General features: G+C 53.9%; 10 protein-coding genes and 2 non-coding genes across 12 annotated transcripts; 9 read left to right on the plus strand and 3 right to left on the minus strand.

The window, feature by feature from the left end:
* Positions 1-656: 656 nt before the first annotated feature.
* ASPZODRAFT_388291 (hypothetical protein) lies at positions 657-2,422 on the plus strand. The gene is made up of 2 exons (XM_022728299.1): positions 657-696; positions 968-2,422. Exon 2 carries the CDS (start codon positions 1,073-1,075, stop codon positions 2,333-2,335), a length of 1,263 nt encoding a protein of 420 aa, XP_022585965.1. The 5' UTR covers positions 657-696; positions 968-1,072; the 3' UTR covers positions 2,336-2,422.
* Positions 2,423-2,443: 21 nt separating this feature from the next.
* On the minus strand, positions 2,444-3,269 carry ASPZODRAFT_56763 (hypothetical protein; the record flags this gene model as incomplete). Its single annotated transcript, XM_022728634.1, has 2 exons — positions 2,444-2,715; positions 2,783-3,269. 2 exons carry the CDS (start codon positions 3,267-3,269, stop codon positions 2,444-2,446), a joined length of 759 nt encoding a protein of 252 aa, XP_022585966.1.
* A 190-nt stretch (positions 3,270-3,459) lies between these two features.
* On the plus strand, positions 3,460-4,643 carry ASPZODRAFT_127525 (hypothetical protein). The gene has a single exon (XM_022721772.1). The coding sequence runs from the start codon at positions 3,546-3,548 to the stop codon at positions 4,521-4,523; it is 978 nt and encodes a 325-aa protein (XP_022585967.1). The 5' UTR covers positions 3,460-3,545; the 3' UTR covers positions 4,524-4,643.
* Positions 4,644-4,688: 45 nt separating this feature from the next.
* ASPZODRAFT_t5 lies at positions 4,689-4,770 on the plus strand. The gene has a single exon. It is a non-coding gene; the product is annotated as a tRNA-Lys (tRNA).
* A 268-nt stretch (positions 4,771-5,038) lies between these two features.
* Positions 5,039-9,157, plus strand: ASPZODRAFT_127526 (hypothetical protein). Its single transcript, XM_022721773.1, has one exon. The coding sequence runs from the start codon at positions 5,287-5,289 to the stop codon at positions 8,800-8,802; it is 3,516 nt and encodes a 1,171-aa protein (XP_022585968.1). The 5' UTR covers positions 5,039-5,286; the 3' UTR covers positions 8,803-9,157.
* A 629-nt stretch (positions 9,158-9,786) lies between these two features.
* ASPZODRAFT_t6 lies at positions 9,787-9,875 on the plus strand. The gene has a single exon. It is a non-coding gene; the product is annotated as a tRNA-Leu (tRNA).
* Positions 9,876-12,688: 2,813 nt separating this feature from the next.
* ASPZODRAFT_388710 (hypothetical protein) lies at positions 12,689-14,679 on the plus strand. The gene is made up of 3 exons (XM_022728300.1): positions 12,689-12,816; positions 12,901-13,500; positions 13,555-14,679. The coding sequence occupies exons 2-3, from the start codon at positions 12,962-12,964 to the stop codon at positions 14,447-14,449; spliced, it is 1,434 nt and encodes a 477-aa protein (XP_022585969.1). The 5' UTR covers positions 12,689-12,816; positions 12,901-12,961; the 3' UTR covers positions 14,450-14,679.
* Positions 14,680-16,944: 2,265 nt separating this feature from the next.
* Positions 16,945-17,607, minus strand: ASPZODRAFT_55761 (hypothetical protein; the record flags this gene model as incomplete). Its single annotated transcript, XM_022728560.1, has 1 exon — positions 16,945-17,607. A coding segment is annotated over one exon (663 nt), but the record flags the coding sequence as incomplete, so codon positions are not given.
* Positions 17,608-17,739: 132 nt separating this feature from the next.
* Positions 17,740-19,595, plus strand: ASPZODRAFT_127534 (hypothetical protein). The gene has a single exon (XM_022721774.1). It carries the CDS (start codon positions 18,034-18,036, stop codon positions 19,510-19,512), a length of 1,479 nt encoding a protein of 492 aa, XP_022585971.1. The 5' UTR covers positions 17,740-18,033; the 3' UTR covers positions 19,513-19,595.
* A 97-nt stretch (positions 19,596-19,692) lies between these two features.
* ASPZODRAFT_127536 (hypothetical protein) lies at positions 19,693-21,726 on the plus strand. The gene has a single exon (XM_022721775.1). It carries the CDS (start codon positions 20,082-20,084, stop codon positions 21,393-21,395), a length of 1,314 nt encoding a protein of 437 aa, XP_022585972.1. The 5' UTR covers positions 19,693-20,081; the 3' UTR covers positions 21,396-21,726.
* An 81-nt stretch (positions 21,727-21,807) lies between these two features.
* ASPZODRAFT_127537 (hypothetical protein) lies at positions 21,808-23,857 on the plus strand. Its single transcript, XM_022721776.1, has one exon. It carries the CDS (start codon positions 22,232-22,234, stop codon positions 23,741-23,743), a length of 1,512 nt encoding a protein of 503 aa, XP_022585973.1. The 5' UTR covers positions 21,808-22,231; the 3' UTR covers positions 23,744-23,857.
* Positions 23,858-24,323: 466 nt separating this feature from the next.
* ASPZODRAFT_12288 (hypothetical protein) lies at positions 24,324-26,070 on the minus strand (the record flags this gene model as incomplete). The annotated part of the gene is made up of 2 exons (XM_022721331.1): positions 24,324-25,560; positions 25,625-26,070. 2 exons carry the CDS (start codon positions 26,068-26,070, stop codon positions 24,324-24,326), a joined length of 1,683 nt encoding a protein of 560 aa, XP_022585974.1.
* Between the last annotated feature and the right edge of the window lie 297 nt (positions 26,071-26,367).

Below are 26,367 nucleotides of genomic sequence, written 5' to 3' on the forward strand. Positions count from 1 at the left end.
CTTCTAGAAAGCAGATGGAAGCCGTACAAGAAAGACAGTCGAAGCTTCCACGCGTCGCTCTAGCAGTAGCCCGTGCTTATTCCAGGGTATTCTCTGGAGAAACGACTCCATCTCCTGTGGGAGGAAATTGTTTCTGGTGATACAAAACGGCCCAGTTGCTGTCCAAGCGATGGCGATGACGTCTTCTGCTTTGGAGGGATCGTATGCGTACGAGAGACTTTTCTAGACCAGTAGGAAGTCTATCGAGGGGCTTAGATCATAGAAAAATTACTCTTCCAATGGTAAATCCAATCTAAATCCAAGAAATCAATTCCGTCGTGCTCTCTCTCCCTCTCTCTCTCTGTCTCTCTCTCTGAAGCTCAGACCATCCAAAGCTTCTCCTGTTCACCTCCTCCTCCTCCTCCCCCCGCCTTTCCCCCCTCTCTTGCACCAGAACCAACAGAAGCATTCTCGCAAGCATTCTCTTGGCTTTGCGCTCGAACTCTCTCTCCCAACCACCAGTCTTCTTTTCCTCTTCGTGGTGATCTCTTTTCCGGCTATCGCTGAAAAATTAAAATACCGACAAGTTTGCTTGCTACCCCTCCCACACACCATCGTCAGGCCACGAAACACCGCCTACCACACCTCTCCCCGGCCGATCCCGCGAGAGAGACTGACTCTACCGGCGTGAAAGAAGCGACAGGACGCCTCCAAGACGTATGGATCCCTTCTTCTGAGACGCTGCCTGCTTTTGCATGCCCCAATTAGCCTCGTTTTCCCGTTACCCACCTCGGCCGGGAGGGTGTTCCCCTCCCCGCCCAAGACTCCCTTTCATCGCTTGCTGATCTGCCATTTTTCCATCCTCCTGGGTCTGGCTGCATACATAAATGTCCACTGTTGGGCGTTTCCCCTCTTTCTGTCCTCCAGTCTGATGCATCATCCTCATCATCTGCCGCTGCTCGCCCGTTTCTCTGACTCCTGTCTGCAGTCCGTTGTCCACCCCGCCCAGCCTTCCAGCTCGACCTTTGCTGGCTTTCTTCCCTACGGCCGGAGCGCCAGCCTCTCCGGCCCCAACGACCACGACGACGACACCATGGCCGACAACAGTAACAGTTCCTTCCCGGGTACCAACCCGTTTCTGCACACCGACTTTTCCACCAGCATAAAGGGCGATGCCCACAGCTCGCCCTTCCAGAAAATTGAGGAGGAGGATGAGTTCGAGGTGACGTCACCCACCGATGCCACTTTCAAGAGGTCGAATGCCGGTGATAATAGCACCGGCGGCGGCGTCTTCTTCAAAGGTGATGCCTTTGGTGGCGGTAGTGGTGGTGGTGGTGGTGGTGGTGGGAACGGTAATCACTCGTTGTTCAGTCGGAGTCCCTTTGACCAAAGCCCCAACGAAGGCAGCCCGTCGGAGCCTTCCCGTCCCACGGGGGCGGCCGCCGGCCAAGGGTTTCCAAACAATTACGCTCTAGGCCGTCGTACCTCGGTGTCTGCGGAATCACTGAATCCGACATCCGCCGGCTCGGACAGCTGGACGCCGCCCTTCCACGTCAAGAGCGAGGAGCAGCTGTCGCGCCTGAAGACGGCTGTCAGCAGCAACTTCCTGTTTGCCCACCTGGATGACGAGCAGTTCAAGACGGTGCTGGACGCGCTGGTCGAGAAGCCCATCCCTGCCAAGGACATCAAGGTCATCACGCAGGGCGACGCGGGTGATTTCTTCTACATTGTCGAGGATGGCCATTTTGATATCTACATCCACCCGTCGGGCGCCGCGCAACCCGGCCCCGACGGCCTGGGCAACAAAGTCAGCACGATCGCCCCCGGCGGCTCGTTCGGCGAGCTGGCGCTGATGTACAACGCCCCGCGCGCGGCAACGGTCATCTCGGTCGATCCCAAGAGCACGCTGTGGGCTCTCGACCGGGTCACCTTCCGGCGGATTCTCATGGACTCGGCCTTCCAGCGACGCCGCATGTACGAGGCCTTCCTGGAGGAGGTGCCTCTGCTGGCCAGTCTGAAACCCTACGAGCGCTCCAAGATCGCCGACGCCCTTGACACAATCAAGTTTGCCGCGGGAGCCACGATTATTACCGAGGGCGACCCGGGCGACGCGTTCTACCTGCTGGAGGCTGGCGAGGCTGACGCCGTCAAGGAAGGGGTCGACCGCCCCGTCAAATCGTACCGCCGCGGCGACTACTTTGGCGAGCTTGCCCTGTTGGACGACAAGCCGCGCGCGGCCAGCATCGTCGCCAAAACGGAGGTGAAAGTCGCCCGGCTGGGACGCGACGGCTTCAAACGTTTACTCGGGCCGGTGGAGGAAATCATGCGACGCGCTGAATATGAGAAACCTGAATAGAGAGGTTCTTGTGTTTTTTCTTCTTCCTCTTCTTCTTCTTCTTCTTTGCAGCAGACACTTGTCTACAGTATATGTAGTTTCTATATAACTAATAGTAAGCTCTACTTGCTATCTAGCAACCACCAAATCACTCCGTAACACCCACTTCTCCCCCTCCCTGACTTCCCCCCCCTCATGCAGCAAACAGCGCTCCCCATGTCGATGCAGCAGAGCAAGGCCCATCTCCGGCACCACAACCACCGGGTCAGGACGCCGGTTCTCCCTGCTCGGATCGGGGTAGAAGACCGTTTCCCCGCCCGTACAAGTCGACAGGTAGATGAGGAGTGTCCAGGTAGTCCGACATGCTTCTCCATGTAGCGTCAGGGTATTTGAGTCGTCATCTAAAGGCTTATTAGGATATGTTCGTCTTTTTTTTAATATATATATATATTTTTTAGGTATACGTACAATGCTGTGCAAAGAACTGACCAGGAGAATATCTGTAGACGCGTATATTGGGGTTCAAGCCTAGAGGTTTCCCCCCCCAAAGACGTGTATCTGCCTCTGAATCATTTGAAAGAATACCGTGCTTGAGGATGGCCCATAGCGAGTCTGCGAAGGAGGGGTCGTCGATCTGGAACCGGTCGTTGACGCGGACGGCGTCGCCCTTTTTCGGTCGGCCGGGGGTTGTCACTAGAGGTAGGGATGAGAGGAAGGACACGTAGTTCTTGCAGAGGCTTGCTGTGAAGAAATTGCGGATGAGATAGATCTGGTCGGCGAGGAGGGGGGTGAGGAGCAGGTCCGAGGAGGGGATGAGGGGGCGTAGAGGAGGCCAGTCGGGTTTCTGGCTGTTTGGTTCTTTGGATTTATCTTTGGGGTTGCCTTTGGGATTGTCTTTTACTTTCCCTTTTGCTTGGTCTTTTGCTTTTGCTTCTTTCTTGCTCTTGGGAGGCATCTTGTGGTTGCAGAAGATTTTATGTTCTGTGTTCTATTTTATATCTGAGTCATTATTCACTACATCTTACTGGCTGTATTCGACTTTCGACTTTCAACTATTCCACCTAGTACTATTCTACTATAAATATAGATAGAATTATATTGAAATGTGCTAAGATTACTTGTGACTCATAGTCCATGAGTCAATATCACTAGTAGAAATCACCAACACCAAGGATAATTAAGCATACCAATATCAACATATCAATACTAACGTACTAACATATCAGCCAGCATGGCCCTTCGTTTCGTCACACTCGACGTCTTCACGAACCAGCCATACTTGGGCAATCCCCTGGGCGTGGTCTTCCTCTCGAAGAACACGCCCATCACGCAAGCCCAGAAACAACGGATTGCAAGGGAATTCAACCTATCCGAAACAATCTTCGTCCACCCTCGCGATGAATCTCCCCCCTGCTCCCGACGCATCGACATCTTCACCACAGACGAGGAACTGCCCTTTGCAGGCCACCCGACCATCGGTGCCACCTCCTGGTTCCTTGAACACTCTCCCGACGCAGACGACCGGGCGAACGTGCACACTCTTCTCACCAAAGCCGGGCCGTTTTCCATTTCGCGCGTCCCGTCCGCGGGGGAGGGCGCCGTCGCTGCAAAGATCGCGCATAACGTGCATATCCACTCAGCGCGATTTGCCCTCTCGGAGCTCCTAAGACTGCACCCATCACTGGAACCGTTCTTCCCCACGACGCCCCCTGCAAACGCTGCAGAGGAGGTTTCCTTCCCCGTCTTCTCCATTGTCAAGGGCATGAGCCAGGTTCTGGTCAGACTTCCCTCTCTGGAAGCCCTGGCAGCCACACAGTGTCCGCACGGCGGAGAAGCCATCCCCTGCACAGCTGCGGCGGAGGGCGGCTACCTCGACGCAGGATGGGAGAGTCAGGGTCTGGTTGTGATTTATTTCTACGTACCGGACGTGTACGACTCTGCCATTGGGAAACCTGTCATTCGGTCGCGCTTGTTTCTGCGGAACTTCGAGGACGCTGCGACGGGGAGCGCAGCGAGCGGGCTCGCAAGTTATCTGGCTCTCACCGAGGCTGCCCCGGGAACATCTCGGTATACCGTCGTCCAGGGAGTGGAGATGGGGAGGAGATCGGAGATCCACGTTGCCATCGAGCTGGGAGAGGATAAACGGCTGGAGAGCGTCGAGCTGGGCGGATGTGCTGTTCAGGTTTCTTCGGGTGAGTTGGTTGTTTAAGAGTGACCATCCATGGATACAGAGTTGCTCGTACAAAGGTTATCTGTCAAGTTACTCCTTGCTGTTAGTAGTCTATATGACAGTATATGCTAGATTATATTGCTGAATGATAAATACTGATGAACCTGGCTCATTATGTCAAATCCTGAGCCGCTCTCAACAACAGCCGGGCTAGCTCAATCGGTAGAGCGTGAGACTCTTATATCTTGCGATCTCAAGGCTGCGGGTTCGACCCCCGCGTTCGGCTTTCTTTTTTCTCTTTTTTTTCTTTTATTTCTTCTCTTCTACTCGTACTAAATTTGCCTTTACTCCTAACCAAGTCTTAACTGCTCACTATTTGACACCGTCGCAGGTACTAGCAGTAGGCCCATTTATTTTTACCTCCTAATTATTCTCTGTACGGAGCACCAATGGTCGCCACAGACTCGTACCAACCAGATCACTTTCAGTGACAGCAATAATACACTCTCAGTAGAACTACTGGTTTCAAAGCATAACTAATCCATCAATCCATCCTAACTATTCACTACCATCTCCCTCCGTATGATTATTTTTTGCAAGTGAATAGGCCCACTACGGCGGCCTGCAGCGACCAACAGCGCCGCCGACAAAATCCATCGAGACCTTCTCCTCACCAGGCGTTGAACCTCACCGCCCTGCTTCAGCCTGCAATCCCCCCCCGGCAAAGCAGCGTGTCATGTCGTCGTCGCAGACCATGACAGCGCCAGCGGTGGGCCATCGACCTCCTGATCCTGGCCCAGACATGTCCATGTACGACTATGGCGGTCTCCAGCCTGACGACGACCGAGCCTCCCCGCGCAGCACCTCCGCAATCCGCGACCTGCATAATTCTGCCTCGGACCTGCCGGCCACGCCCCCCCGCTGTTTTCGCGAGATTCCCGGCATGGTGGACGTTAAGACCGAGCCTAGAGACGATGGGAACATGGGGGCCTCTGGTGGCCGTCGGGACGACGCCTCCAGGCAGTCCGCTGCCAGTGCGTTGCTGGCCCAACTCCTCGGGAACCACCCGTCCGACGACGGGCCGGCAGCCCCTGCAGACGGTTCCGGCATCAAACAACTAGAAGACGCCCCCCATCTACCGGAGAATCCCGCTTCTCTGAACGACGACTGTCTCATGGTTGATCACAGGCCTGCGGCGGAGTGGGAACAACCGGGCGAGCCCCCGAACCAGCATCAACCGACCTCGACCGTGCCTTACCAGGGCGGTCAGGAGGAGGAGAAAAGGATCGAAGACGGCCTGTTTGACGGCCAAAACGACCAGGAAAGTGGAAGCCATGATGTTTCCAAGGCATTGGAGTCCAGTGTTGCCGCCCTCGAGGACCCGTTGATGGCTAAAACAACCCACCTCGAGGACTCGGATATTTTTGCCTCGTTCGACCTCACCCAGGCCCCGCGAGGTTCGCTGGCCGAACTCCAGCAGAATGATCTACTGACAGCGGCGTATCTGTCCCAGAGTGCGGACCTGTCCGCGTTGGGGTATTCCCACGGCCAGCTGGTCCATGATGGAGCCTCGTCGATTGCAGGCTCCGAGCCTCGCATCCAAGCGTTCGCCAAGCTCGAGTTCGACGACGGCCATTTCTACGTCAACACCTACTCCTTCATCCTGGGGCGTGATGTTCGCGCCGCCCGCGCAGCGCATCAGCGCGAGGCACATGCCCGCCAGGCGATCCGCCACTCGCGGGCCATGAGCTCCAGCGGCGGCAACACGTCCCATACCCCGATCCGGGTGAAGCGCGAGGAAAGCGCCCTCATTGGCAGCGTTGTTAGTGACCGTGGGGGTATCATGGGCTTTGATCCCGATGTCCCTACGCACTTACCCCCAAAGCTCAGCCGGAGATCTTCCAACTCATCCTTTGCAGAGGCGCCCTTGCACGCCACTCCGGCTCAACTGCAATCCACTGACTACAATGCCCTCGCTATGCAGTCTCTCAATGATAGCAGCAGGGATGCCAAGCCCGTCGATACGCTGGCCTTGCTTCCGTCTCCCGACGCCTGTCCCACGATTCCCATCCATCCGCCCGCAACGTTGGACGGGAGCGCTGCGGGACATCGGGGCATCTCTCGTAAACACGTCAGGATCTGCTACAACTTCGATAAGAACCTGTTCGAGATGGAGGTTATGGGGCGAAACGGTGCTTTTATTGGTGCTGATTGGTTATCGCCGGGCCAGATCAGACCTCTACACAGTGGTGACTACATCCAGATCGGAGGCGTGCGCATTCGGTTCTTACTCCCAGATGTCCCCATCGGTGAGACGGGTGCCGACCGAATGGAAGAATCATTCTTGGGAGACGAGACCGATGGGAACAACGCTCAATCGTCTGTGGGGGCCGAGTACCAGCAAGGTAGCGGTGCCGAACGTGTTTCACAAGGACCAGAGAACAAGGACTCCCCTTCGTCAAAGCCCAACAACGGCAACAACAACAACAACAAACTCATTTTGAAATCCCCCAGCAAGGAATCTGACCAGACAAACCCGCTGTTGCCATCCATTGAACTCCTGGAGAATAATGGCCAGCAACCGGCGCGTCGTCGGGGACCCGGAAGACCACCAAAGGATGGCATCATGTCGAAACGTGAACGCGCCGAGCTTGCCAGAGAACAGAAACTCGCCGCCAGGCGCGAGGCCAACGGTGGTGTCACTCCGCCACCATCCAACAGGTCCAAGGCTGGTAGACCTCCCAAGGACCCATCGGTTCCTGAAGGAAGCGGGTCGCCGACAAACAAGCCAGAGAAGCGGAAATATACCAAGCGGAAGCGTCCTGATGGCACGTTGATGGATATCCCTCTCCCATCGATGGAAGGCGGCGGTGCCATGCCGATGCCTTTGGACCCCCAATTGCAGCAGCAACAACAACAACAACATCATCAACAACAACATCATCAACAGCAACAGCAACAACTGCACCACCAACAACGGCCGGAGGAGTACATCAAGGCCCCGCCGGTCAAAAAGCGCAAGCCTTCTCGTTCTCCGTCGCCCAACTATCCACCGGAATCCGCTTACACGCCAGAGGACCTTTCCAAACCACCGTATAACTATGCGGTGCTCATCTTCGATGCACTGACCGAAGCGGGGAACCCTATGACACTCAAGCAGATCTACCGTGCCCTGAAGCTCAAATATCCCTATTTCCGCTTCAAGTGTGAGACGGAAGGATGGACGTCCAGTGTCCGGCACAACCTCAACGGGAACAACCATCTGTTCATGCATGCCGAGCGAGACGGCAAAGGATGGTCCTGGCAGCTTCGACCGGGTGCTTCTGTCGAGAAGGAGAAGAAGAGACGGCCGTCGCCGCCTCCATCGACTCAGACATCGGCGGCCACGACCTCGACACCGCACTACATGCCCCAGATGTCGCATCCTTACAACCCTCCCGCTCCCGCCCCTCTAGGCATGCCGCCGGCTCATGTGGCCAGCCAGAACTTCCAGTTTCCCCCGTACATTGTGCCCCCCGCCCCGGCGGCTCCTAACCAGAATCCCACCCCGACACCTGCGCCTCCTCCTGCTCCTCCCGCATCATCTGCACATGCGCATACCCCTACGCCTGCACCTGCACCTCCACAACCCCAACAACAGGCAGTTCCTGTTCCTCCTCCTTCTCTCCCGCCAAATTCCTTCCCTCCTCCGCCTGCATCATTTGCAATCCCCAGCCCGATCCGAAACAACCTTCCTCCAGCCTTTGCGCAAACCATCCCGTCCACCTACACCTCGCCCTATGCTTCGGATCCTCCGCCCCAGCTTGCCCAGTTTCAACAGTCCCAACAGCAACAACAACACCAACCGCTCTCTGCCTTGCCGACGCCGCAGTTCCAGTCTCCCTATGCTCCAACTCCAGCTCTACCGCCGCAACAGCAGCAGCAGCAGCAGCAGCAGTACCCGCCGCATCCATCGCACACCAACGTGAACATGCAGCCTCCTCGCGCTCCCGCACCGGGCCACGGAGGTGGTCCTCCTCCTCCTCCTCCTCCTCCGGCGCTACAGAGCTCTAACCCGGCCAACCCGATGGCCGCGCCAACCGACAGCTCAGACGCGTCCTCGTTCAACGAGCGGGCCAGCAAAGCCATTGATGACTTCGAGGCGGTGCTCATGGAGGACTACGAGGACAAGAACTATATCCGCGAGGTGCTCAAGAGTGCGCGGGCCCGCGTGCTGGGCGACGCCAAAGAGAGCTCGTTTCCGGGCGGGGAGCCGAAAGACGAAGCCGTCATTCTGGATGCGCTGAGGAACCTGATTGGAAGTCTCAAGGAAGGATGATTCTTTTCTTTTTTTCTTCTTTCTTTCCTCTTCTTTCTTCCCCTAACTGTTAGGGCTCCTTGAGGTTTTTATTTCCTCATGATTTAACGAATGGGCATGCTGGAGGTGTCGGGTTGCTTTCTCCCTCACGACGTATCGGACAGTATACGATCTTCTTGAGTTTTCATTCTATGATATCCACTGTTGTTTGATTCTGCGGTTTTCTACGCATTGGGCAGGAACTTGGGCCAGAGTAACTCTTTGTTTACTTTCCTGGCTTTGATTGATATTGACTAGGTTAGTTTTTTTTTTTTTTTCTTAAAAAAAGTAGACAGAATAGACAAGACCGCTATTTAGTATATCTACTGTAGTACTATCATTGTTTTCGGAATACGTACTTGTGTTTGAACTACTCACTTCTACTTGTCCACTACCCCTCCAAAGAATGAGTCAATTGTCTCGGGTAACCGCGGGGCTACCCCCTGTGAATCGACCCGTAGAGGGGTAAAGGGATGAGAGTTCTCCGTAAAACAATCCGGGTAAGTAGAGAGTTGGAGACTTGGAGGGGTAATCTGCAGAAGAGGGGTAGGAGTACGGAGTATAGGTAGTTACCTAGTTACGGAGTAAATGTAAATGCAAATAACCGATGCAAAGCTAGGCTAGGGACCTGCTAAAAGGAGAGCAATGCATATGGGGCTGAAGCAGGCAACAAACTAATGCAATGTACTGGTTTGTAAGCTGGCGGCAAAGAGGACAGGGCAGAGGACCGCATTTCTGCCCAAGGCTGATTCCGGGCTGAGTTGCCTGGGCTGGTGGGCAGTACAGAGTACAGCGTATGGCAGTAGCATCTATGTAGTATGTACATGTTGAATGGTTGTACTCCGTAATCAGGTAGTTGCTATACGGAGTAGTTGCGGAGTAGTAGAAGTAACTGAAGATATCTATAAATTATGTGATAAAAAACTAAGCTATTATAGTCAAAATAGGAACTTTATCTATCATGTTGGCAAGGTGGCCGAGTGGTTATGGCGCTAGTTTTAGGTCTAGACTTTCACTAGTGGGAAACTTCGCGGGTTCGAATCCCGTCCTTGTCATTCTCTTCTTTTTTTTTGCCCATAGTCGGCTCTGCCCTGATTATGCGTATGTAGTACTCTGTATTTAACTAGTTAACTATGTCGTAACTATGTACTGCTTGCTTACATGCTTAATAGAATACTATGACAGTATGTGTATCCACATCCATCTGTCCGATATACTCCGTAAGTCACTCCAGTCTACCAGCCATCTGGTCATCAGTGGAGTCGAGGCAAACCTTCACGAATATTCTGTACAGAAACTAGGTCCTAGGCAACTTAGTAACTAGGCAGTAAGTAACTGGTTACTGTAATTGCTGGTTGGCCTGTCTCCTGGCTGGAGCGCTGTCCCGGCGGGTAAGTAGTAAGTACCAACTAGCTAATAGTTAACTAATAATGGATGTCTTACGAGTCCCTGGGATCCTTTCCCGCCATCAAATTAGGTGGGCACCACATGATATGCTACCTACTACTACCACACACCGCTTCATTAAACAGAATAAGTTTTTTTTTTTTTTTATTTTTTTTTTTCAAACAACTTGATCAATTAAGTGCCTATAACTACGTAGGTAGCTCAAACCTTTTTAGAGTGTATGTACAGTTATGACGTCGGGCCCGGATACGACGTGATGCAAGCGGTTTGCCTGGCATCTGCTTCCTGCAGGGCAGGCGTCAGATGGCTCGACCATAACGAGGTGTAGTAGGCTGGAAGGGATGACGTTGCCTGGGAAGAGTTTGCGAGTGGCAAGTCGTAAGTCGACGTACTCCGTACTATGTAGTAGGTACATGCACTGGTGCAGTCTGGTTCCGACGAGTACTTGGCAAGGTAGATATAGACCATAGATTGGACAAAAGTTATGAGTACATAAATAACTACTAGGTAGGTATAGGTAGTTACCTGGTACGGAGTACGGAGTCCCTTAGGTAACTAACTACTCTGTAACTAATAATAAAAGAATTCCTGTCCGAGTCTCAGCAGACGTGACACGGACCACATTCAGGGGACTAGGCTCAACAATTAATAATAACCGTGACATGGAGAAGATTCAACGGCGTGGTGCCGGTGAGGCGCAGAAGTTTTCAATTTGGTTCCAGCGGCCGGATTTCGGGTTACAATACGGTATTACTAGGTACTACCTGGTAATGATAGAGGTATGTAGTATATTTCAGCTTAAATCGAGGCAGGCCTTTAAATATTTCCTTTATAGATATAGATATAGATATAGATATAAGAAACAAGATTACCTTAAGATATTTTTTGAAAGGATAGGAAAGGATAGGTATTACCCAGGTGTACTGTATGCTGTCCACTGTCCACTGTCCAGTACAGCTGATCTGCTGACTTACGGCTGCCTTCGGATGGTTTGAGGGACTCGGCGTATCACGGTATTTTCCAGATTAATCGTCGCGCATAAGGAGCTGCCACCTCAGTCCCTGATTAGTGTATAGGTACTGTACCTACTACCTACTAGTTACCTAGTATTCATGTGTAGATTAATTCTTCATACATTTACTATAATATACTTGGGTCTATACTACATATAAAAAAATAGAAATACTTAACTACACACTAATTATCTCTGAATTTACAGACTATGTACAGAGTAGCATGGCCTATTTGTGGTACTGTACTACCTGTTAGTTAGGTAGTTAGTTAGTTAGTACATACATACCTGGTAGGTACTCCGTACCTCTGTCTGTGCAATCCCAATGCAGTGGCGCAGTGACCCAGAGCCCCGGCCCTCAGGCGCCCTCGTTGTTCGCCGTTCCTTTCCTGTTTCCCGATCGCCAACCGTGGGCATGCAGAGTCCAGAGGGCGGCCAGTCCCCGGCGGGCCCTCAAGTCGCCCCTCTTAACTAAAGCCCCCAGCCTCTGTCTCTGGTTGGTGTTACTCTTAGCAAAAAAAAAAAAAAAAAAAAAAAAAAAAAAAAGGAAAAAAAAGCAGAGGATGAGAAACAGAGGAAAGAGAGGGAAAAAAAAAAGACGTTTCAGCACCAAGACACACCGAAATAGGCCCAACACGCTACCACTACTAGAGCCTTAGTCCTAGTGGTTGTCCCTAACTAACCCGCCTCCCAGGAGAAAGTAAACTTCGTAAGAGAGAGAGAGAGAGAGTAAGGTACTCCGTACGGTGTGGTACGTAGGAACGCTGTAGGTTGTTTGGTTCGGTTACCTGGTGGTTACTGATCACCACCACCACTAACTAACTACTTACTACTGCCTACTGCCTACTCTTCCACCTGCTCTTCTCCCTCTGACTCCCTCTTCTTCCTCCCCCCCCCCCCCCCCCCCCCCCATCCTCTCCTTTTCTCTCTCGCTCTCTCTCTCTTCCACTCCTCTCTCCAGTCGATTATCCATCTACGACGCGTTGTTGCTCTTCTTCTTCTTCTTCCCCCCTCTTCATTATCCCCTTTCCCCCCCCCCTTCCAACAACTGCTTCTGTGTGTATTCAACGAGCTTTTCACTAAGTGTCGTTGCCAGCCTGGAAATCGTGTCCGCGCAAGAGTAGATTCCCACTCCGGTCGGGCCTTTTCAATTTCTCTCCCCTGTCCGGTTCCTAGGGGAAAAAAAAGCAAATCAAAAGCTCTTCCCCTCCCATTCTCTTGCAAACTTGTCACGTTCCAGCGAGGTTCCCACCGCTCCATCGTTGCTAGATAGGTCCCTACCTGCCGTCGACCGTCGTGCACAAACGCGAGATCACCACCACAACAACGAGCGAGCGGAATTCGGCGTCTGTCCTGTTGCCAGCCAATTTTCCTACAGCATCATCTCTTTATATTCCTAGTTTACTTTTTTTTTATTTCTTTTTCTTTTCTTCTTCCACAGTTTTCTCTTTTTAAGTGGACCACCTCGATGTCATTCAACTAAGAGACGTCCATCACGATCACACAGAGCCGCGGCTCGCCGAGCGACGCTCTCTCCTCCCCCCCCCAGGATCAGGGCGCGGCGGACGGTGTAGACGGTGAGATTTTTTTTTCTTTCTTTCTTGCGTTGGTCCTCTGAAAGCCATCTGGGAGTTCTCGCTGATAAATATCTCTCTGGATAGATCGTCTACTTGCCCGCCCTGAACAGGTCCCCTGTTCTCCCCTCCTCTCAAACTCCCCGACATGCCGTCCTTCTACGCCCCTGGCCTTCACGGCCTTCCTCCTACTCCCCCTCATGTCAACCCAGGCCACCGCATGGACAACGAGCAGCCGGTCTACGTGATCGGGAACTCCGCCTTCCCGCCTCGCTATAGCCAGAACGGATGTGAGTTTATCGAACAGTACTCGCAGGCCGCCTGTTACACCAAGTCGGTTCCGATGAATATGCATGCTCACCCGACCCACGCGATGCGGAGCGGAAGAGACCTATCTGCCATGCACTCCGCCATCGGCCAGCCCATGCTCGCCGCCATGGCGACCGCCCCTGTGCTGCCCCCGCTGCGCTCGAATGTTCAGCTTCCTCCAATGGACACCACCATTCCGCCCCAGTACCGTCGGCACGAGGTGATGCAACAGCAGCAGCAGCAGCAGCATCAGTCGGAAGCGCAACAGCAGCAGCAGCACAACCGCAAGGAAGAAAAGGCAACCGGAGGCGTGGCCGCCCACCTGGATTACGAGATGGATCAGATGTCAGACTTCGTGGCCGAGATGGCCCAGGGAATGTATGCCTTGTACATCACCAAAGCGCACCTACCAGATATTGACTTGGCGCGAAGCGTTTTTCCAGGATCATCAGTCCCACCTCAGTTCCGCAAATACGTCTTTCAGATCTTGTCCTCCACCCGTCTGCCCAGCTCGACGATTCTGCTCGGTCTCTACTACCTTTCCGCCCGCATGAAGATGCTCTCGGCCGCCAAGCTCTACCACGCCGGCCCTGGTCAGGTCTATCGCATGCTGACCATCGCCCTACTGCTAGGAAGCAAGTTCTTGGACGACAACACCTTCCAGAACAAGTCTTGGGCCGAGGTGAGCAACATCTCCGTCGCGGAGCTGAACACCATGGAACTCGACTGGCTCTTCGCCTTTGACTGGAAGATCCACGACCGTATCTACGATTCCCACGACGGCTTCGCCACCTGGCGCGCCCACTGGGAGACCTGGCGCGCCAAAGCCACCGTTCGCGCCCATGAACCCTCCCGCCACCATCTCGCCCCCATTGACACCAATGTCTCCCGCGCCTCTCATCTAACCTCCAGCAAGCAGGCGCCGATTATGTCGCCCGAGGGGCCCATTCCGCCGCAGTATCAGCGCAACCCGCACCTGGAAACCTCCTGGCTCAACCCGGCTGCTTCGGAATACTCGCCGCCCTCGGCGCCACACAGCGGGCCTAACACCCCGGACTATTACCCGCTCGGCTCCTGGGCTTACGCCAATCCTCCTCCACCGTACTCGCGTGCTTGGATCCCGCCCCAGCATCAGTACCTGCAACCGCCAGCCCCGCGCTCGCAGCCCCCCTCGTACCACCACACCCCGGCGTATGCTTTGCCCTTTGCCCAGAGTGTGTGGACGGGCCATGGCTCCTCCTGCGGCTGCTTGTACTGCATCAAACATGCCGAGCACTACATGTGTGCGAGTGCCATTGGTACCATGCAGCCGATTCTGGCTGGGTGAGCTCCGACTGCTGTTCCTAGACCTTTTGGACGGCCTTTTCTTCTCTTTTCTTTTCTCTCTATTTCTTTTCTAGATTCCACTTTTTTTTTGATAATCTTTTTTTTTTTCGGTCATGTCTCAATTGTTCATCTGTCTACTCTGCGTGATACCGTTTTCTTCCCTGTTGCGACGATGCCTCGTTTTTTCTATTCGCCTCGCCTCGCCTTCTCGCATCAGCCCGTCGACCCGGAAAAAAAAAGTAATCCGTTTCTTAACTCCCTTTGTGTTGGAAAAGCGCAAAAAAAAAGTCCAGCGATCTTTGGCACGATTTGCCACGTCTTCAATCCCCCCGAGCTTTCTGCAATTTACGACATGGCATAACCGGTTCCAATACAAAGAAGCATTGTGTCACCCTTTTTGACTTGTTTGAAGTCCTGCTTGATCCTTTGTGACCACTCAAGTGCCATCGCTACGACGATTATGATTTTCATTGGCACGGTTTCTCTGTTCAGGTCTTTTGTCATTTTAACGAATATTCCCACCAGTTCTTTTTTTTTTTTTTTTTTTTTTTTTTTTTTTTCTCTTTTTCTTACTGCTTCTCTCCACCCCCCTTTTTTTTATTTACCATGCCCCCTTACTATCATCCCTCTAGGTTTTTTTTTTTCAATCGGCGGATACCACCATAGAATGCTTCATTGGTTCCCTTGTCACTGTTGGCACATTATTTCTTCTCCATATTACAGATCATGGCGTCCATATCTTCGTCAGTTTTGCTCCTGTTCCATCTTCGGCCGGGATGTTTTGAGCACATTGAGCAGTTTCGATACCGGTGATCTCTAGCTGACACCAATGTGTCTAGCAGAGATGCTCCGATCAGTTTGCAGTACTTCTTGCTGGCTGGTCTTGTTCTTTTTTTTTTTGAATGATTTTCTTTTTTTTTTTTTCAAATGATCTTTTTTTTTCTCTGACCACGACCTCTTGATATGTGCTGCACATACCAGATGCGCCGACTCTCTTTTGATTAAATGGAAAAAAAAAACGGGTACCTCTTTTTTTTATTACATTACTTTCTACTTTTGATGTTTATCTTCACTATTGTTTTCCATACTCTCTTCTCTGCATTACTTTTACCCTCAATTTTCCTTGCAGGATCTGGTGATGACAGTTCTGCATTCCATTTGCGGTTCATTCGTCGTGGAATCTTTTGATTGTAAGTTAGTTAAGGTCACCTCTCTCTCTCTCTCTCCTCTTCTCTTGAGACAGAAATAGCCTATCGCAAAGCCTTCGAGAAAAAGAAAGAAAAACGAGAGCCAAAAAAAAGAAAAGAAAAGAAAGATAAACACAATGAAACTTCGGAGCTACTCTGCTCGTTCTTCATCATTCAGCATCTATTCTATTCATACCATCTATTCTTGGATAAGGAACGGAGTACTGTGCAAAGGGGTACATCTATTGGGTAGGTTCGGGATTTGGGAATGCATAATAACTAATGATGTAAAATAATGACTGATGGGTATCATGATAACTAAAATAAGCATAGCCGAGAATAAGCATAACCGAGAAAGCATCCAGTGTAAAGTTGCGAAGGTGTAAAGTGTGTGTGTGTGTGTGTGTGTGTGAGAGAGAGTAGGACTCGATTAGTAGACACTCCCTTGGATACTTTGATCCTGGCGGCGCTCTTCCTCGAGATCTTCACATCTATCCTCTACTTCATATTGGTTTTGGTCTCTGTCTTCTACATGATCTAGATCGTCGCCGTCGCCAAGCACATTCGCCATCGCATGGTGTTTTGGCTGTTGGTGTGGTTGTTGGTGTCGTTTCGACCTTGACCGCGACGCGCCACTACTCCCCTCGTCGTCACCGTCATGTTCGATGTCCTGTACAGAACGAGAACGTAAGTGTAGCAAATGCTGTGGTCTCAGTTTCTGGTCAAGACTAGAAGATCCCTCTGCTTCTTCGTCGGAAGGGGCAACGCTGTTCGCCCCGCTGCGGGAGCCGCCGCCGTCGCGGCCGTGCAGGTGGTGTAAGGGGAGGGCCAGGGGATGCTTGGGCGGAGGTTGTAAGAAATCATCATCGGTGTCGCGGCGGAGGTAGGCGAGGTTAGGCCGGCGGGGCAGTTGGTTGCTATTGCTATTACTGCTGCGTTCTTCGGGGGGTGATGGTGTCGAGCCGGGGTTCACGGGTGGTGGTGGTGGTGGAGGTGGTGGTGGTCGGAGGGATGTGACGGTCCCGTCGGGTGAGATGGGCGGGGTCCCGTCAATGGAGGAGGTACGTTGAAGAGAATCGCTCCTTTTGCGGATATCTTCTTCAAGACTCGACTTCTTCTTCTCCGTGTGGTGAAGATCGGTGGTGGGGTTCGTCTTGGAGGAGCCGTCGTATGATCCATGGGTACACCCGTCAGGACAGCCTCCCCATTTCCGTCGAAAGGGAACCGGCCGGTGGTCTGGTGAGGGTGCGGCAGGCAGGCCCTTGGCCGCTCGGTCCCGCTGGTTCTCCAGCTCTCGTTCCCGACGCAGCTCAGACCACGTCCGCAGCTGGTTCTCGAGAACGTATTTGCCGTTGTCCGAGTTGAGCTTCATCACGACGAACTCGCAGTGATTGATGTTCCGGAGATCCTCAAAGTACTCGACGCTCCAGTGGTACCATTTCATCAGGAAGATGCGCGTCATCAGGCCATGGGTGACTAGGACGCACACGCTGGCAAAGTCATTTTCGCCAAACAGGCGCCACAGCGACTCGTTGAAGCCGCTCACCCGGTCATAGGCGTCTGCGGCAGACTCGCCGCTGGGGATCCGGTAGAAGAAGTGCCCGTAGTCCGCTCGTTCATGCCACATCCGCTCCATCTCGGCCGTGCATGGCTGGAAGTTTCCAAAGTCTTGTTCTCGCAACCGCGGCTCCTCGTATACTTTAATCGTCTGCCGTATGAACGGTGAGGGGGAGGGCCGGTCCGAGGTCAGCGACTCTAGGATTCCCTGGGTCGTCTCGCGGGTCCTTCGATACGGAGAGGTAAAAAAATGCAGCGTGTCGTCGGGACGCAGCAGTGCACGCAGCTTAGTGCCCGCCTCCCTTGCTTGCCGGTGCCCTTCAACTGTCAGTTTCACCCGGTGATCCGGCACGGTCTGGTGGATTTCCCGATTCTTGTTTCCCTCCGACTGCGCATGGCGGATCAAAATGATCATCTAAGCATGGTTAGAAAGATGGACTCTGGCTCAGGGGAAGGGGGGGGGAACAAACTCGTGGTTTACCCATGGTTGTTGCATCAAGGTTGCGGTACGGAGACGGGGCAGTGATAACGTGTAAAAACACAAAATATCGTCAAATTTCGAGACAGCTGCTGCAAAACAAAGACAACTTGATGACTTTAATAACACTAAACGTTACCTTCAAGATGACATTCGATGAGTGGGAAGAGAAGTAGAGTTCGGGTGAGGGGGACTCTGTTGGAGATTGCACAAAGTGGCCGCGATGGCCACCGTATGGAAGGTGTATCTGAAATCGATCCCGCATCATTGGGAATTCCGCTATCTGGCCATTGCTGATCGTCGTTCGATTTGCGATTGCGCGCGAGATCTGCAGATATTTCTGCTTGAAACACATCAGCAGCCATGGCAGACTCTTTGTTTGAGCTGCTGGTGCCCCATTTCACCTCTAGCGATGGTTCAACCGCTCCCCAGTCCCCGAGTCAGAGTGCAACTACTGCTCAGTACCTCAACCGCATCTCCACGCTCTCGCTACAGGCGTTGAAGAGTACAGAACCGCAGTCGCTGGCGCAAGCATCACATTCGACCGTTGTGTCGCTTCAGGCATTGTCAAATCGCTCCCACAAGAGCTTTGTTACCTCGGCAGACCACCTGTCGACTCTCCGCACGTCGATTCCGAAGCTCACGCGTGAAGCACGCCAGCTGCGAGATGCGATCCCCAAGCTCGATGAAGAAGCGGTGGGATTCTCCAGGACATATACTAAGACAGCAGAGAATGCAACGCTCGAGCGGCGGAAAAAGGCGATGCAGCTAGCGAGAAACGTTGATAGGCTGTCGGATATCCTGGAGCTGCCTACCCTGCTATCGACAGCGGTATCCTCTGCAGCCGCGAACTCCATCACGGCCGGGGCTTCCTCATCCTCCACGTATTCATCTGCATTAGACCTCTACGCGCATATCAAACGACTGCAGACGCTATACCCGGAGTCACCCTTGGTGAAGGATGTGGCATCCCAGGCAGAAGAGGCGATGAAGGACATGACGACAAATCTCATCACGGGTCTACGGTCACAAAACATTCGGCTTGCGGCTGCGATGAGGATGGTAGGCTGGCTGCGGAGGGTAGCCCCCGAACTGGACGGCACATCGGGTGAGTGCGAGGCTGCGGGTGCGCTGGGTGCACTCTTCCTGATCTGTCGGCTGGCAAGTCTCGTGTCGACCCTCGAGGCGCTGGAGCCTTTGCGAGATCTGGCGGATCAGGAGACCCAGCGTCGATCGAACAACGTCGAGAAGGAGCAAGGCTCCACGACCGGCACCAATCTCTGGTCAGAAGGGCACCAAACCGAGAAATACTTGAAACGCTACATCGAGATCTACCGTGAGCAGAGCTTTGCCATTGTTTCTCTCTACAAAAGTATCTTTGCCCCCGACCATTCTTCCGAGCTGGAGCTTGCCGGCGTAGTAGGCGCGCGAGGGATCGACGCGGCCCTTCGAGCGAAGACGTTGTCGCCACAGCAGCCAGAAAACACCCTTGACCCGCTGCTTGCCCACCCGTCCCCTCTATCAACCTTCCCTACGCACATGGTCCAGCTCCTTGCAGAGACCCTGCGTACCTACCTTCCAAACGTGCAGGACAAGAGCTCCCGCGAGAGCCTCCTCACCCAGGTGCTATACTGTGCCGCCAGCCTGGGCCGTCTCGGAGGCGATTTCAGCATGATCCTCACCGAGCTGAGCGATTTGGACCCGGACAGCGAGGACAGTGCCAGCTACGAGTGGGAAGAGGTCATCCGCAAGCACCGCGCCTTGGCAGGGCGCCTCGAACAGCTCACTAGCGGCAACGGCCCTGCCAGAAGCACGGCGCGAGTCACCTCTCCCATCCATTAACCACGCAGCCGCCTCTCTTCCCTCCACAATCCCTCCCCGTTTCTTTATCTTCGCTTTGTTTCTCCCTTTCTATCCGGGGGGGGGGGGGGGGGTGGTTGCTTTGTCCAAAGTTGTCCAAAGGCTCCTCCGTCACGCTAGCCACAACGGGCACTAGCGGGTGGGCCACCCTCGGTCGCTTTCTCCGCCTTGTCCAGACTCGCCCGCTCGCTCTGATCTCACTCCCTTCGCCCCTGTTGCCCGTCCTCTCCTCCCTGAGAGTTTCTGTCAACTTCCATGAGACCGTATTAACTGGGTGTCCCGTTTTTTTTTTCTCCCTCTCCTTGCTTCCGGGGGCTCCTGCGGAACCCTTTTTTTTTTTCTTTTTTTGTCATCCTATACGTTGTGACTCCGCCGTAAATACATTTCGCTCGTTGTTGATTCGCTGCCGATCGTCGGACCTCGTCTTGAATCTGCCCTCAACAGTCGCAGCCTGGAGCAGCTTTCCATTTCCTTGAAGGGAAAGTCACGATTTCTCTGGACCCGCCCTCTGAAACTGTCACTACAAGTGTCGACTGACTATCTCTGAATCGATGGCTGCTGTATCTGCTTCGTCGCCTCTCCCCAACGGCGGTTTGATCGACCCTACCAAACAAGGCGAATATCCGATTATACTGGGAGAGAAGCTGGCAGGACGACAGTCGACGCAGCAGCCACACCGTCGCCTGGTTAACATCAATTTCAACTACAAGAGCAAGACCGCCACGCCGCAGCAGCGATCACGCCTCACCCGCTCCCCCCGCACCCCAGACATCTACAACCTGACCATCACCGACAAGCCGCCGAACTCGGAACAGCAATCCCTGGTGTATAGCTATGAGGGCAGTGTTGACCCGTCACAACCGGTGTCGGAATCCGCAGAAGGCAACTTGGTCTTGGTGTTCGACCCTGTTCGCAAGGCGTTTGTGCTCGAGTCTGTGGAGACGCAGTTGAACTTCAATCTGCGCTCCGCCCCCGCCAAATCGGCGGACCAGGTCCGAAAACAATACGCGCAGCTGAAAACGCTCTCAGAAGACGAGCAATTGTCCAGTGACGATCGGATTCAGGGGGCTACGAGTGGGGACGATGAGCCGGCAGACGACAGCAATCCGTACGACTACCGTCATTTCCTCCCTAAAGCTACGTCGGAAGCTAGCCGGAAGTCCGCATCATCAACCCTCGCATCCCCGGAGCCGCCTCTGACAGCAGTGTCGAGCAAGGATTCCACCCCGGTCTTACCTGCAACCAAAAAGCCCACCACTCCAAACCCGGCTTCCCATCCGCCGCGATCAAAACCACCGCCCAATCCATTGCGCCAGAAGAAAGCAGTGGGCAAGCCGTCGCCGGCAGCGACAGCCTCTCCCGTCGTCAAACCAGGTCTTCAGCTGCCGTCTCGTGTGGAACAAGAGGAGAAGGAGGAGGCCACATCGGTACGGTCGGCGGAGCTAGGCTCCGCATCACACAAGACACCTGCGGCTCCATCGCCAGGGCCCAATATTATCATCGATGGCGACCTGATCATTGACATGGGCTCGCCGCCGCCCTCACGTCCCACGTTCAGAGTGAACCCAGCACACTTCACCTCGACCAACACTCCCTCCAATATTCCAGAAGATGACACGGACGATGATGAGGAAATCGAAGACTTCCGACTACCGTCTCCCGCCGGGGGCCCGACAGCACTGGCACAACCGACGGGTTCCTTGGACGATGAAGAGATGGAGGATGACGATGGCCTGTTAGCCGAAATGGAGGCTGCCTTGGAAGAAAGCGCCCGGGAAGAAGAACAGGCGCAGCAGCAGTATCACCAGCAACACCAGTACACTGTGCCCAGCGATGATGAGAGTGAGGTCAGCGAAGAAGAGTGAATAGAGACACCTTTTCCCTGCCTCGTACAGTCTTGTTCTCTTTTTTTCCCCTTCTTCTTCTTCTTCTTCTTCTTCTTCTGTCTGCATAGCCTGTGGTGTTGTTGCCATATAGAGAACCACACAGTACCTACTCACCTACCCTCCAGTGTTTGGATAAGAGGGATTGTTTATTTCCGCATATTAGCCTACGACGTTCAATGACCACATATGATACCACTCGAGTATTCAAACTATCTCTTAATAGCATTCATCATCGCCTTGTCTTTGTCTCAATTGTTGAGTGCCGGCATTCAGCTCCTCATAATCCATTATTCTGTTAAGAGAAACACGTGACAGTCCAAGTTGCGGCCGGAACAATAAAAGTCCCGGCCGGGTAATCCATCTGTTGCGCTCCAGAAGATCTGAGCTGTTCAGGGCCCTTCTGACAGTGAAGGCAGCTCACTTTTCTCCTCCTCTTAAGCTAATACACATTCACTGAGGTGTCTTCTGAAACCCACGCCTCCTATCAACTTGTCTGTGGTTGTTTTTTTCTCTCTGCTCCGCTGGGAGACCTTCTGAGAAGCAGCCTTCGCAGCACCTTTCCCGAAGCTCCCAAGTCAGTACTATTACTCTTATACCATGCAGTAAGGTGTATGCGTGATGGCCTGCGTCTGTCCATGAAAAGAATTCGCTGGGGTTATTTACCTGAGAAGGGGGCAGGACAGTACTGGGCCTTGCGGAGGTCAAGGGCTCACCTTCGGCGTGTGAACGAAAACCATTGAATCGACGACGCTTCACCACTTTTTTTTTTTAAAAAAAAAAAAGAAAGAAAGAAAGAAACCAGAATACCGTCCTTCATGGCATCCTCCTCGGAGGCTCGCGACACGCCTCGACATATCCCCTGTCCATCAAACCCTATCCTGCTCGCCGCACAGTCCCAATGGCTCTTTACCGATGAAGAGCTGACCCGAGCGCCGTCGCAGCTTGACGGCATGGCCCTGGAGGTGGAACATACAAGTCGTAGTAAGGGGGTCAACTTCATCACTCAGGTCGGGATCATGCTCAAGCTGCCGCAGCCCACGCTCGCGACGGCTGCGGTGTACATGAATCGGTTCTTCATGCGGTACAGCATGGTTGATCTTCCGCAGCGGCCGGGCATGCACCCGTACCCCGTGGCTGCGACGTCGTTATTCCTGGCGACCAAGGTGGAGGAAAACGTGCGCAAGATGCGGGAGTTCGTCGTGGCTTGCTGCCGGGTAGCTCTCAAACAGCCGAACCTCATGGTGGACGAGCAGTCAAAGGAGTTTTGGAAGTGGAGGGATACCATCCTGCACCACGAGGATCTACTACTCGAGGCGCTATGCTTCGACCTGCAGCTCGAACAGCCGTACCGCATTCTCTACGATTTCATCTGCTTCTTCGGCGTGAACGAGAACAAGCCTCTGCGCAACGCCGCATGGGCCTTTGTCAACGACTCGATGTTTACTGTTCTTTGCCTACAGTTTACCGCGCGGGTCATCGCCGCCGCAGCGCTGTATGCGGCTGCACGCCACTGCGATGTTGCCTTTGGCGACGACGTGGCCGGCCGCCCCTGGTGGGAACAGGTCGATGTCGACCTTGCCGAGGTGCGCAGGGCCTGTACCCGGATGGCGAAGCTATATGAAAACAACGCCATGCAGCGGCACAGCCAGCATTACCCGACGACACCGATCCCGATGGAAAACGCCTCGGAGACGACCAGACGGGCCTACCAGTCCGCCGAGCCACAAGACGGGGCCGGGCGGAAGCGGTCGCGAGAGCCGTCTCAGAGTCGAGCCAATCCGTCGTCAGAGTCCACAGCCCCTATTGACGATGAACGGTCACCAAAGAGACAACGAGTAGACAACAACAACAACAACAATAATAATACTATCACACCGGAGCACGACAAGCCCCGAGCCCGTATTCCAACCTCAGCCGGGCCGAGAATCCCAAGTCTGAACGGCCATCATCACCGCTCATCCAACATGCCGTCACGACCCCCACAAGCACAAGCACAGGCACAAGCACGTAGCCATACCATCCCACGCCACCCGTACGGCAAGGGCAGCAATCCAGCTGACGATCCGATCCAGCAGCGTATCGACGAGATAGTCTCGCAGAGCATGTCGCCAGAGAACACCGCCAGCAGCACTGCACGCCGTCGCGAGAGGGAGAGGGATGGTGGTGATAGGCGGCTCTCGACAACCTCGACCTCCAGCCGGTACGACTCCAGACGAGATCGAGATCGAGATCGGGAGGTGGACGACAGGCCTCCTCCCCCGCCGCCACCGCCAGAGGAAGTTCCTCCTCCACCGGAAGATGAGGGGAGCGAAGAGGGAGAGGTTTAGCTTAGAGATAACTACTAGAAGTTTAGAAGTATCCTTACAACAAACAACTCTAACAAAGTACGCCTATTGCCTATTTTTTTTTTTTACTCTAAATCATGATTATGCTTTTTTCCCCCCCTCACGCCTCCGTCTCAACTTCCATCCCATCATTCCTACATCACCGAAGGCCCATGTGAAGAGTAGAGGGAGAGCAAGAAAAGACAAGGCATGTAGAAAGAAACCGGAAACCCTTTTCCAGAAGTTGGGATCCGGTCTTTGTATAATCTTCTGCCGTTGATTCTCTTTCTTCACAGAGTGTCCAGCCTCGAGAGAAAGAGGTAGGGATAAATACATAAGTCAACAAAAAAAAAAACAGACAACAAACAGACGGTAAGAACAAAGACGGATAAACAGAAATATATGTACAGCCCGCAGGACACGCATTAGATAGAATGTACAGATTAGATCACGCGTAGATAATAGTAGGAGTGGCGAGTTTGGAAAGAGAAAAAAAAAAGAAAGAAAAAAAACGCTGTCAATCAAGGCAGTCGTCAAAGGAAAATCGTCAGGGGGGGGGGTTGCTTGCAGGGCTGCAACGAGATTAGATCTCTCCAAACATCTTGTCAAGCTCGTCGACTTCTACAGTCTCCGGGCTCTGCAGCTCGATCCACGAGTCGGACACGACGTCGACGTCCATGCCCATCAGACCCCTACCGAGGGAAAAGTCGTCCCAGTCAGCGACGTCGGACATCTTCATGTCCACGCCCGGCAGACCACTGTTGAGCATGTCGATCGACCGCTTCAGCGTGGAGGCGGGCCCTGCGGCGCGTTCCTTGCTGACCACCGCGGCGGCGTGGTGATGGTGGCGCAGCCCCAAAAGACCAGCGTTTGGGATATCATCTGCTGTCGTCGCCGCGGCGGTGGCAGTGGCAGTACCATCCTCCTCCGTGTCAAGGTCGCCGTCCGAGTCGATGCTCGTACCAGACGAGATCGATGAGGCGACCGAGACGAGAGAGGGGGAGGGCGAGGTACCAAACAGAGCCGCAGCCGCAGCCTCGTCGAGGTCATGCTCCTGCTGACGCGCGCTGATGTGAGAGAAATAATCGCTGTATTGCTCATCAGACATGCGCTCGCCGTCGTCCATTGGGGTCCCTGAGATGCTCATGTTTCCATCCTGCATCTGGGTGCTACTGTTGCTGCTGCCGCTGGGACCAGAGATGGTGCTGCTGCAGCTGCTGTTGCTGCTGCTCTTGCTGGCAAGGAGCCCCTCTGAGATGGCAGACAGACCACCTCCACCGGTCCGACCGGTAAGGCGGCTGGCCTTTTCCTCTGACGCGCGCTCACGCACGGCACTCGCCGTCTGGGTGAATTCCTTTTCGTCACCTTCCAACGGCGGCGAGGCGGCACGGTGCGAGTGAATTAGACGCGGGTGGGTTCGGTGGTCTGTGAACCCGTGGTGATGACCGGCACGAGACGCCGCGCCGGGATTGGCACGGTCGCTCAGAGCCATGTTGCTATCATCCTCATCGTCAAACTCCGGAGAGGAGAGATCGACTTCGGGACTGGGACTACGCTGTCGCGTGAAGACATCCTCTTCGTCCTGGTCGAGACTCGAGACGCTGGGAGTAATGGTGGCGTTAGCACCCACGGCGGGGATGACTAGATCCCCGACGGTTTCAGGAATAGGCTGGCGAGGCAGCGTGGTAAGATAGTAATACACTTTGCGCGGATGGATCGGAACCAGCTCCTTGGCCAGCGGGCAGGGAGCCAGTGCCGTCCACGGACGCTTCAGATATGTACCTAGTCGCGACGACAAGAGGGCCGCTGGATTCGCAGAGCTAAAGGGGATTGATGGTCAGTAAATCATCAAGATGAAAGATTATTAAAACGGGGAGGACATACTTTGCCACGTTATCGTTGAGGGTGACGAGTACGGCGGCGAGTTCCTTGACGAGATGCGGGCGGTTGCCAGTCTTCTGCAGCTGCTCGATCACCGCGACGACGACATCGTCGTTGATGCCGTCGGTGTCGATCTTGGGCGCCGCGTCTCCGTCCGTAGGCGACGGAGGCGGCGTGTGCTCAAAAGTACCGCGGCGGCGGGCAGCGCCAGCCCCAGCGCCGGTGCCCGGCAACCGGTCCTTCGCGTCCATCGACGAAGCCGACTGAGGTTCTGGCGACAACGAGCTGGTGTCGTGCGACCTCTTGACTTTCTTGGCGGGAGGCAGGTTGTTATCGTCGTTCGTCGCGATGGACGCCTTGGACACGGAGGGCGAGCGGCGCGAGGAACTGGGCACATGGATGCCCAGCGACGGCAGAGACAGCGATTTGCGGCGCGTATTATAAGGCATGGTGATTATCAGATGATAGTACAACGGGGGGGGGGGGGGGGGAGGAGAAAGAGAAGAAGGAGGAAGAGGGGAAGACAGAAGACAAGAGGTGATAATACAGGGGGATGATAATAATAATAATAATAAAAGAAAGTGAGTGTTGATGATAGATGATTAGGGGGGGAGTAGTAGTGTGTAGGTTGTAGAGTGAAGTATGGGAGTGTCGGATAGGGGATACAAGGCAGACGCCGCGGGCGATGGGAATAGCAACACTAACCAACACGACGGGCGGGGGAAAGAGGCGAAAGAAGGGAAAAT

Source organism: Penicilliopsis zonata (assembly GCF_001890105.1).
Source record: "Penicilliopsis zonata CBS 506.65 unplaced genomic scaffold ASPZOscaffold_1, whole genome shotgun sequence".
NCBI classification, from domain to species: domain Eukaryota; kingdom Fungi; phylum Ascomycota; class Eurotiomycetes; order Eurotiales; family Aspergillaceae; genus Penicilliopsis; species Penicilliopsis zonata.

Coding starts and splice junctions, on each gene's coding strand:
- ASPZODRAFT_388291 (XM_022728299.1), top strand. CDS start 1,073: ATGGCCGACAACAGTAACAGTTCCTTCCCGGGTACCAACCCGTTTCTG.
- ASPZODRAFT_127525 (XM_022721772.1), top strand. CDS start 3,546: ATGGCCCTTCGTTTCGTCACACTCGACGTCTTCACGAACCAGCCATAC.
- ASPZODRAFT_127526 (XM_022721773.1), top strand. CDS start 5,287: ATGTCCATGTACGACTATGGCGGTCTCCAGCCTGACGACGACCGAGCC.
- ASPZODRAFT_388710 (XM_022728300.1), top strand. CDS start 12,962: ATGCCGTCCTTCTACGCCCCTGGCCTTCACGGCCTTCCTCCTACTCCC. Junction 13,501..13,554: donor GCCGAGATGGCCCAGGGAAT/GTATGCCTTGTA, acceptor CTTGGCGCGAAG/CGTTTTTCCAGGATCATCAG.
- ASPZODRAFT_127534 (XM_022721774.1), top strand. CDS start 18,034: ATGGCAGACTCTTTGTTTGAGCTGCTGGTGCCCCATTTCACCTCTAGC.
- ASPZODRAFT_127536 (XM_022721775.1), top strand. CDS start 20,082: ATGGCTGCTGTATCTGCTTCGTCGCCTCTCCCCAACGGCGGTTTGATC.
- ASPZODRAFT_127537 (XM_022721776.1), top strand. CDS start 22,232: ATGGCATCCTCCTCGGAGGCTCGCGACACGCCTCGACATATCCCCTGT.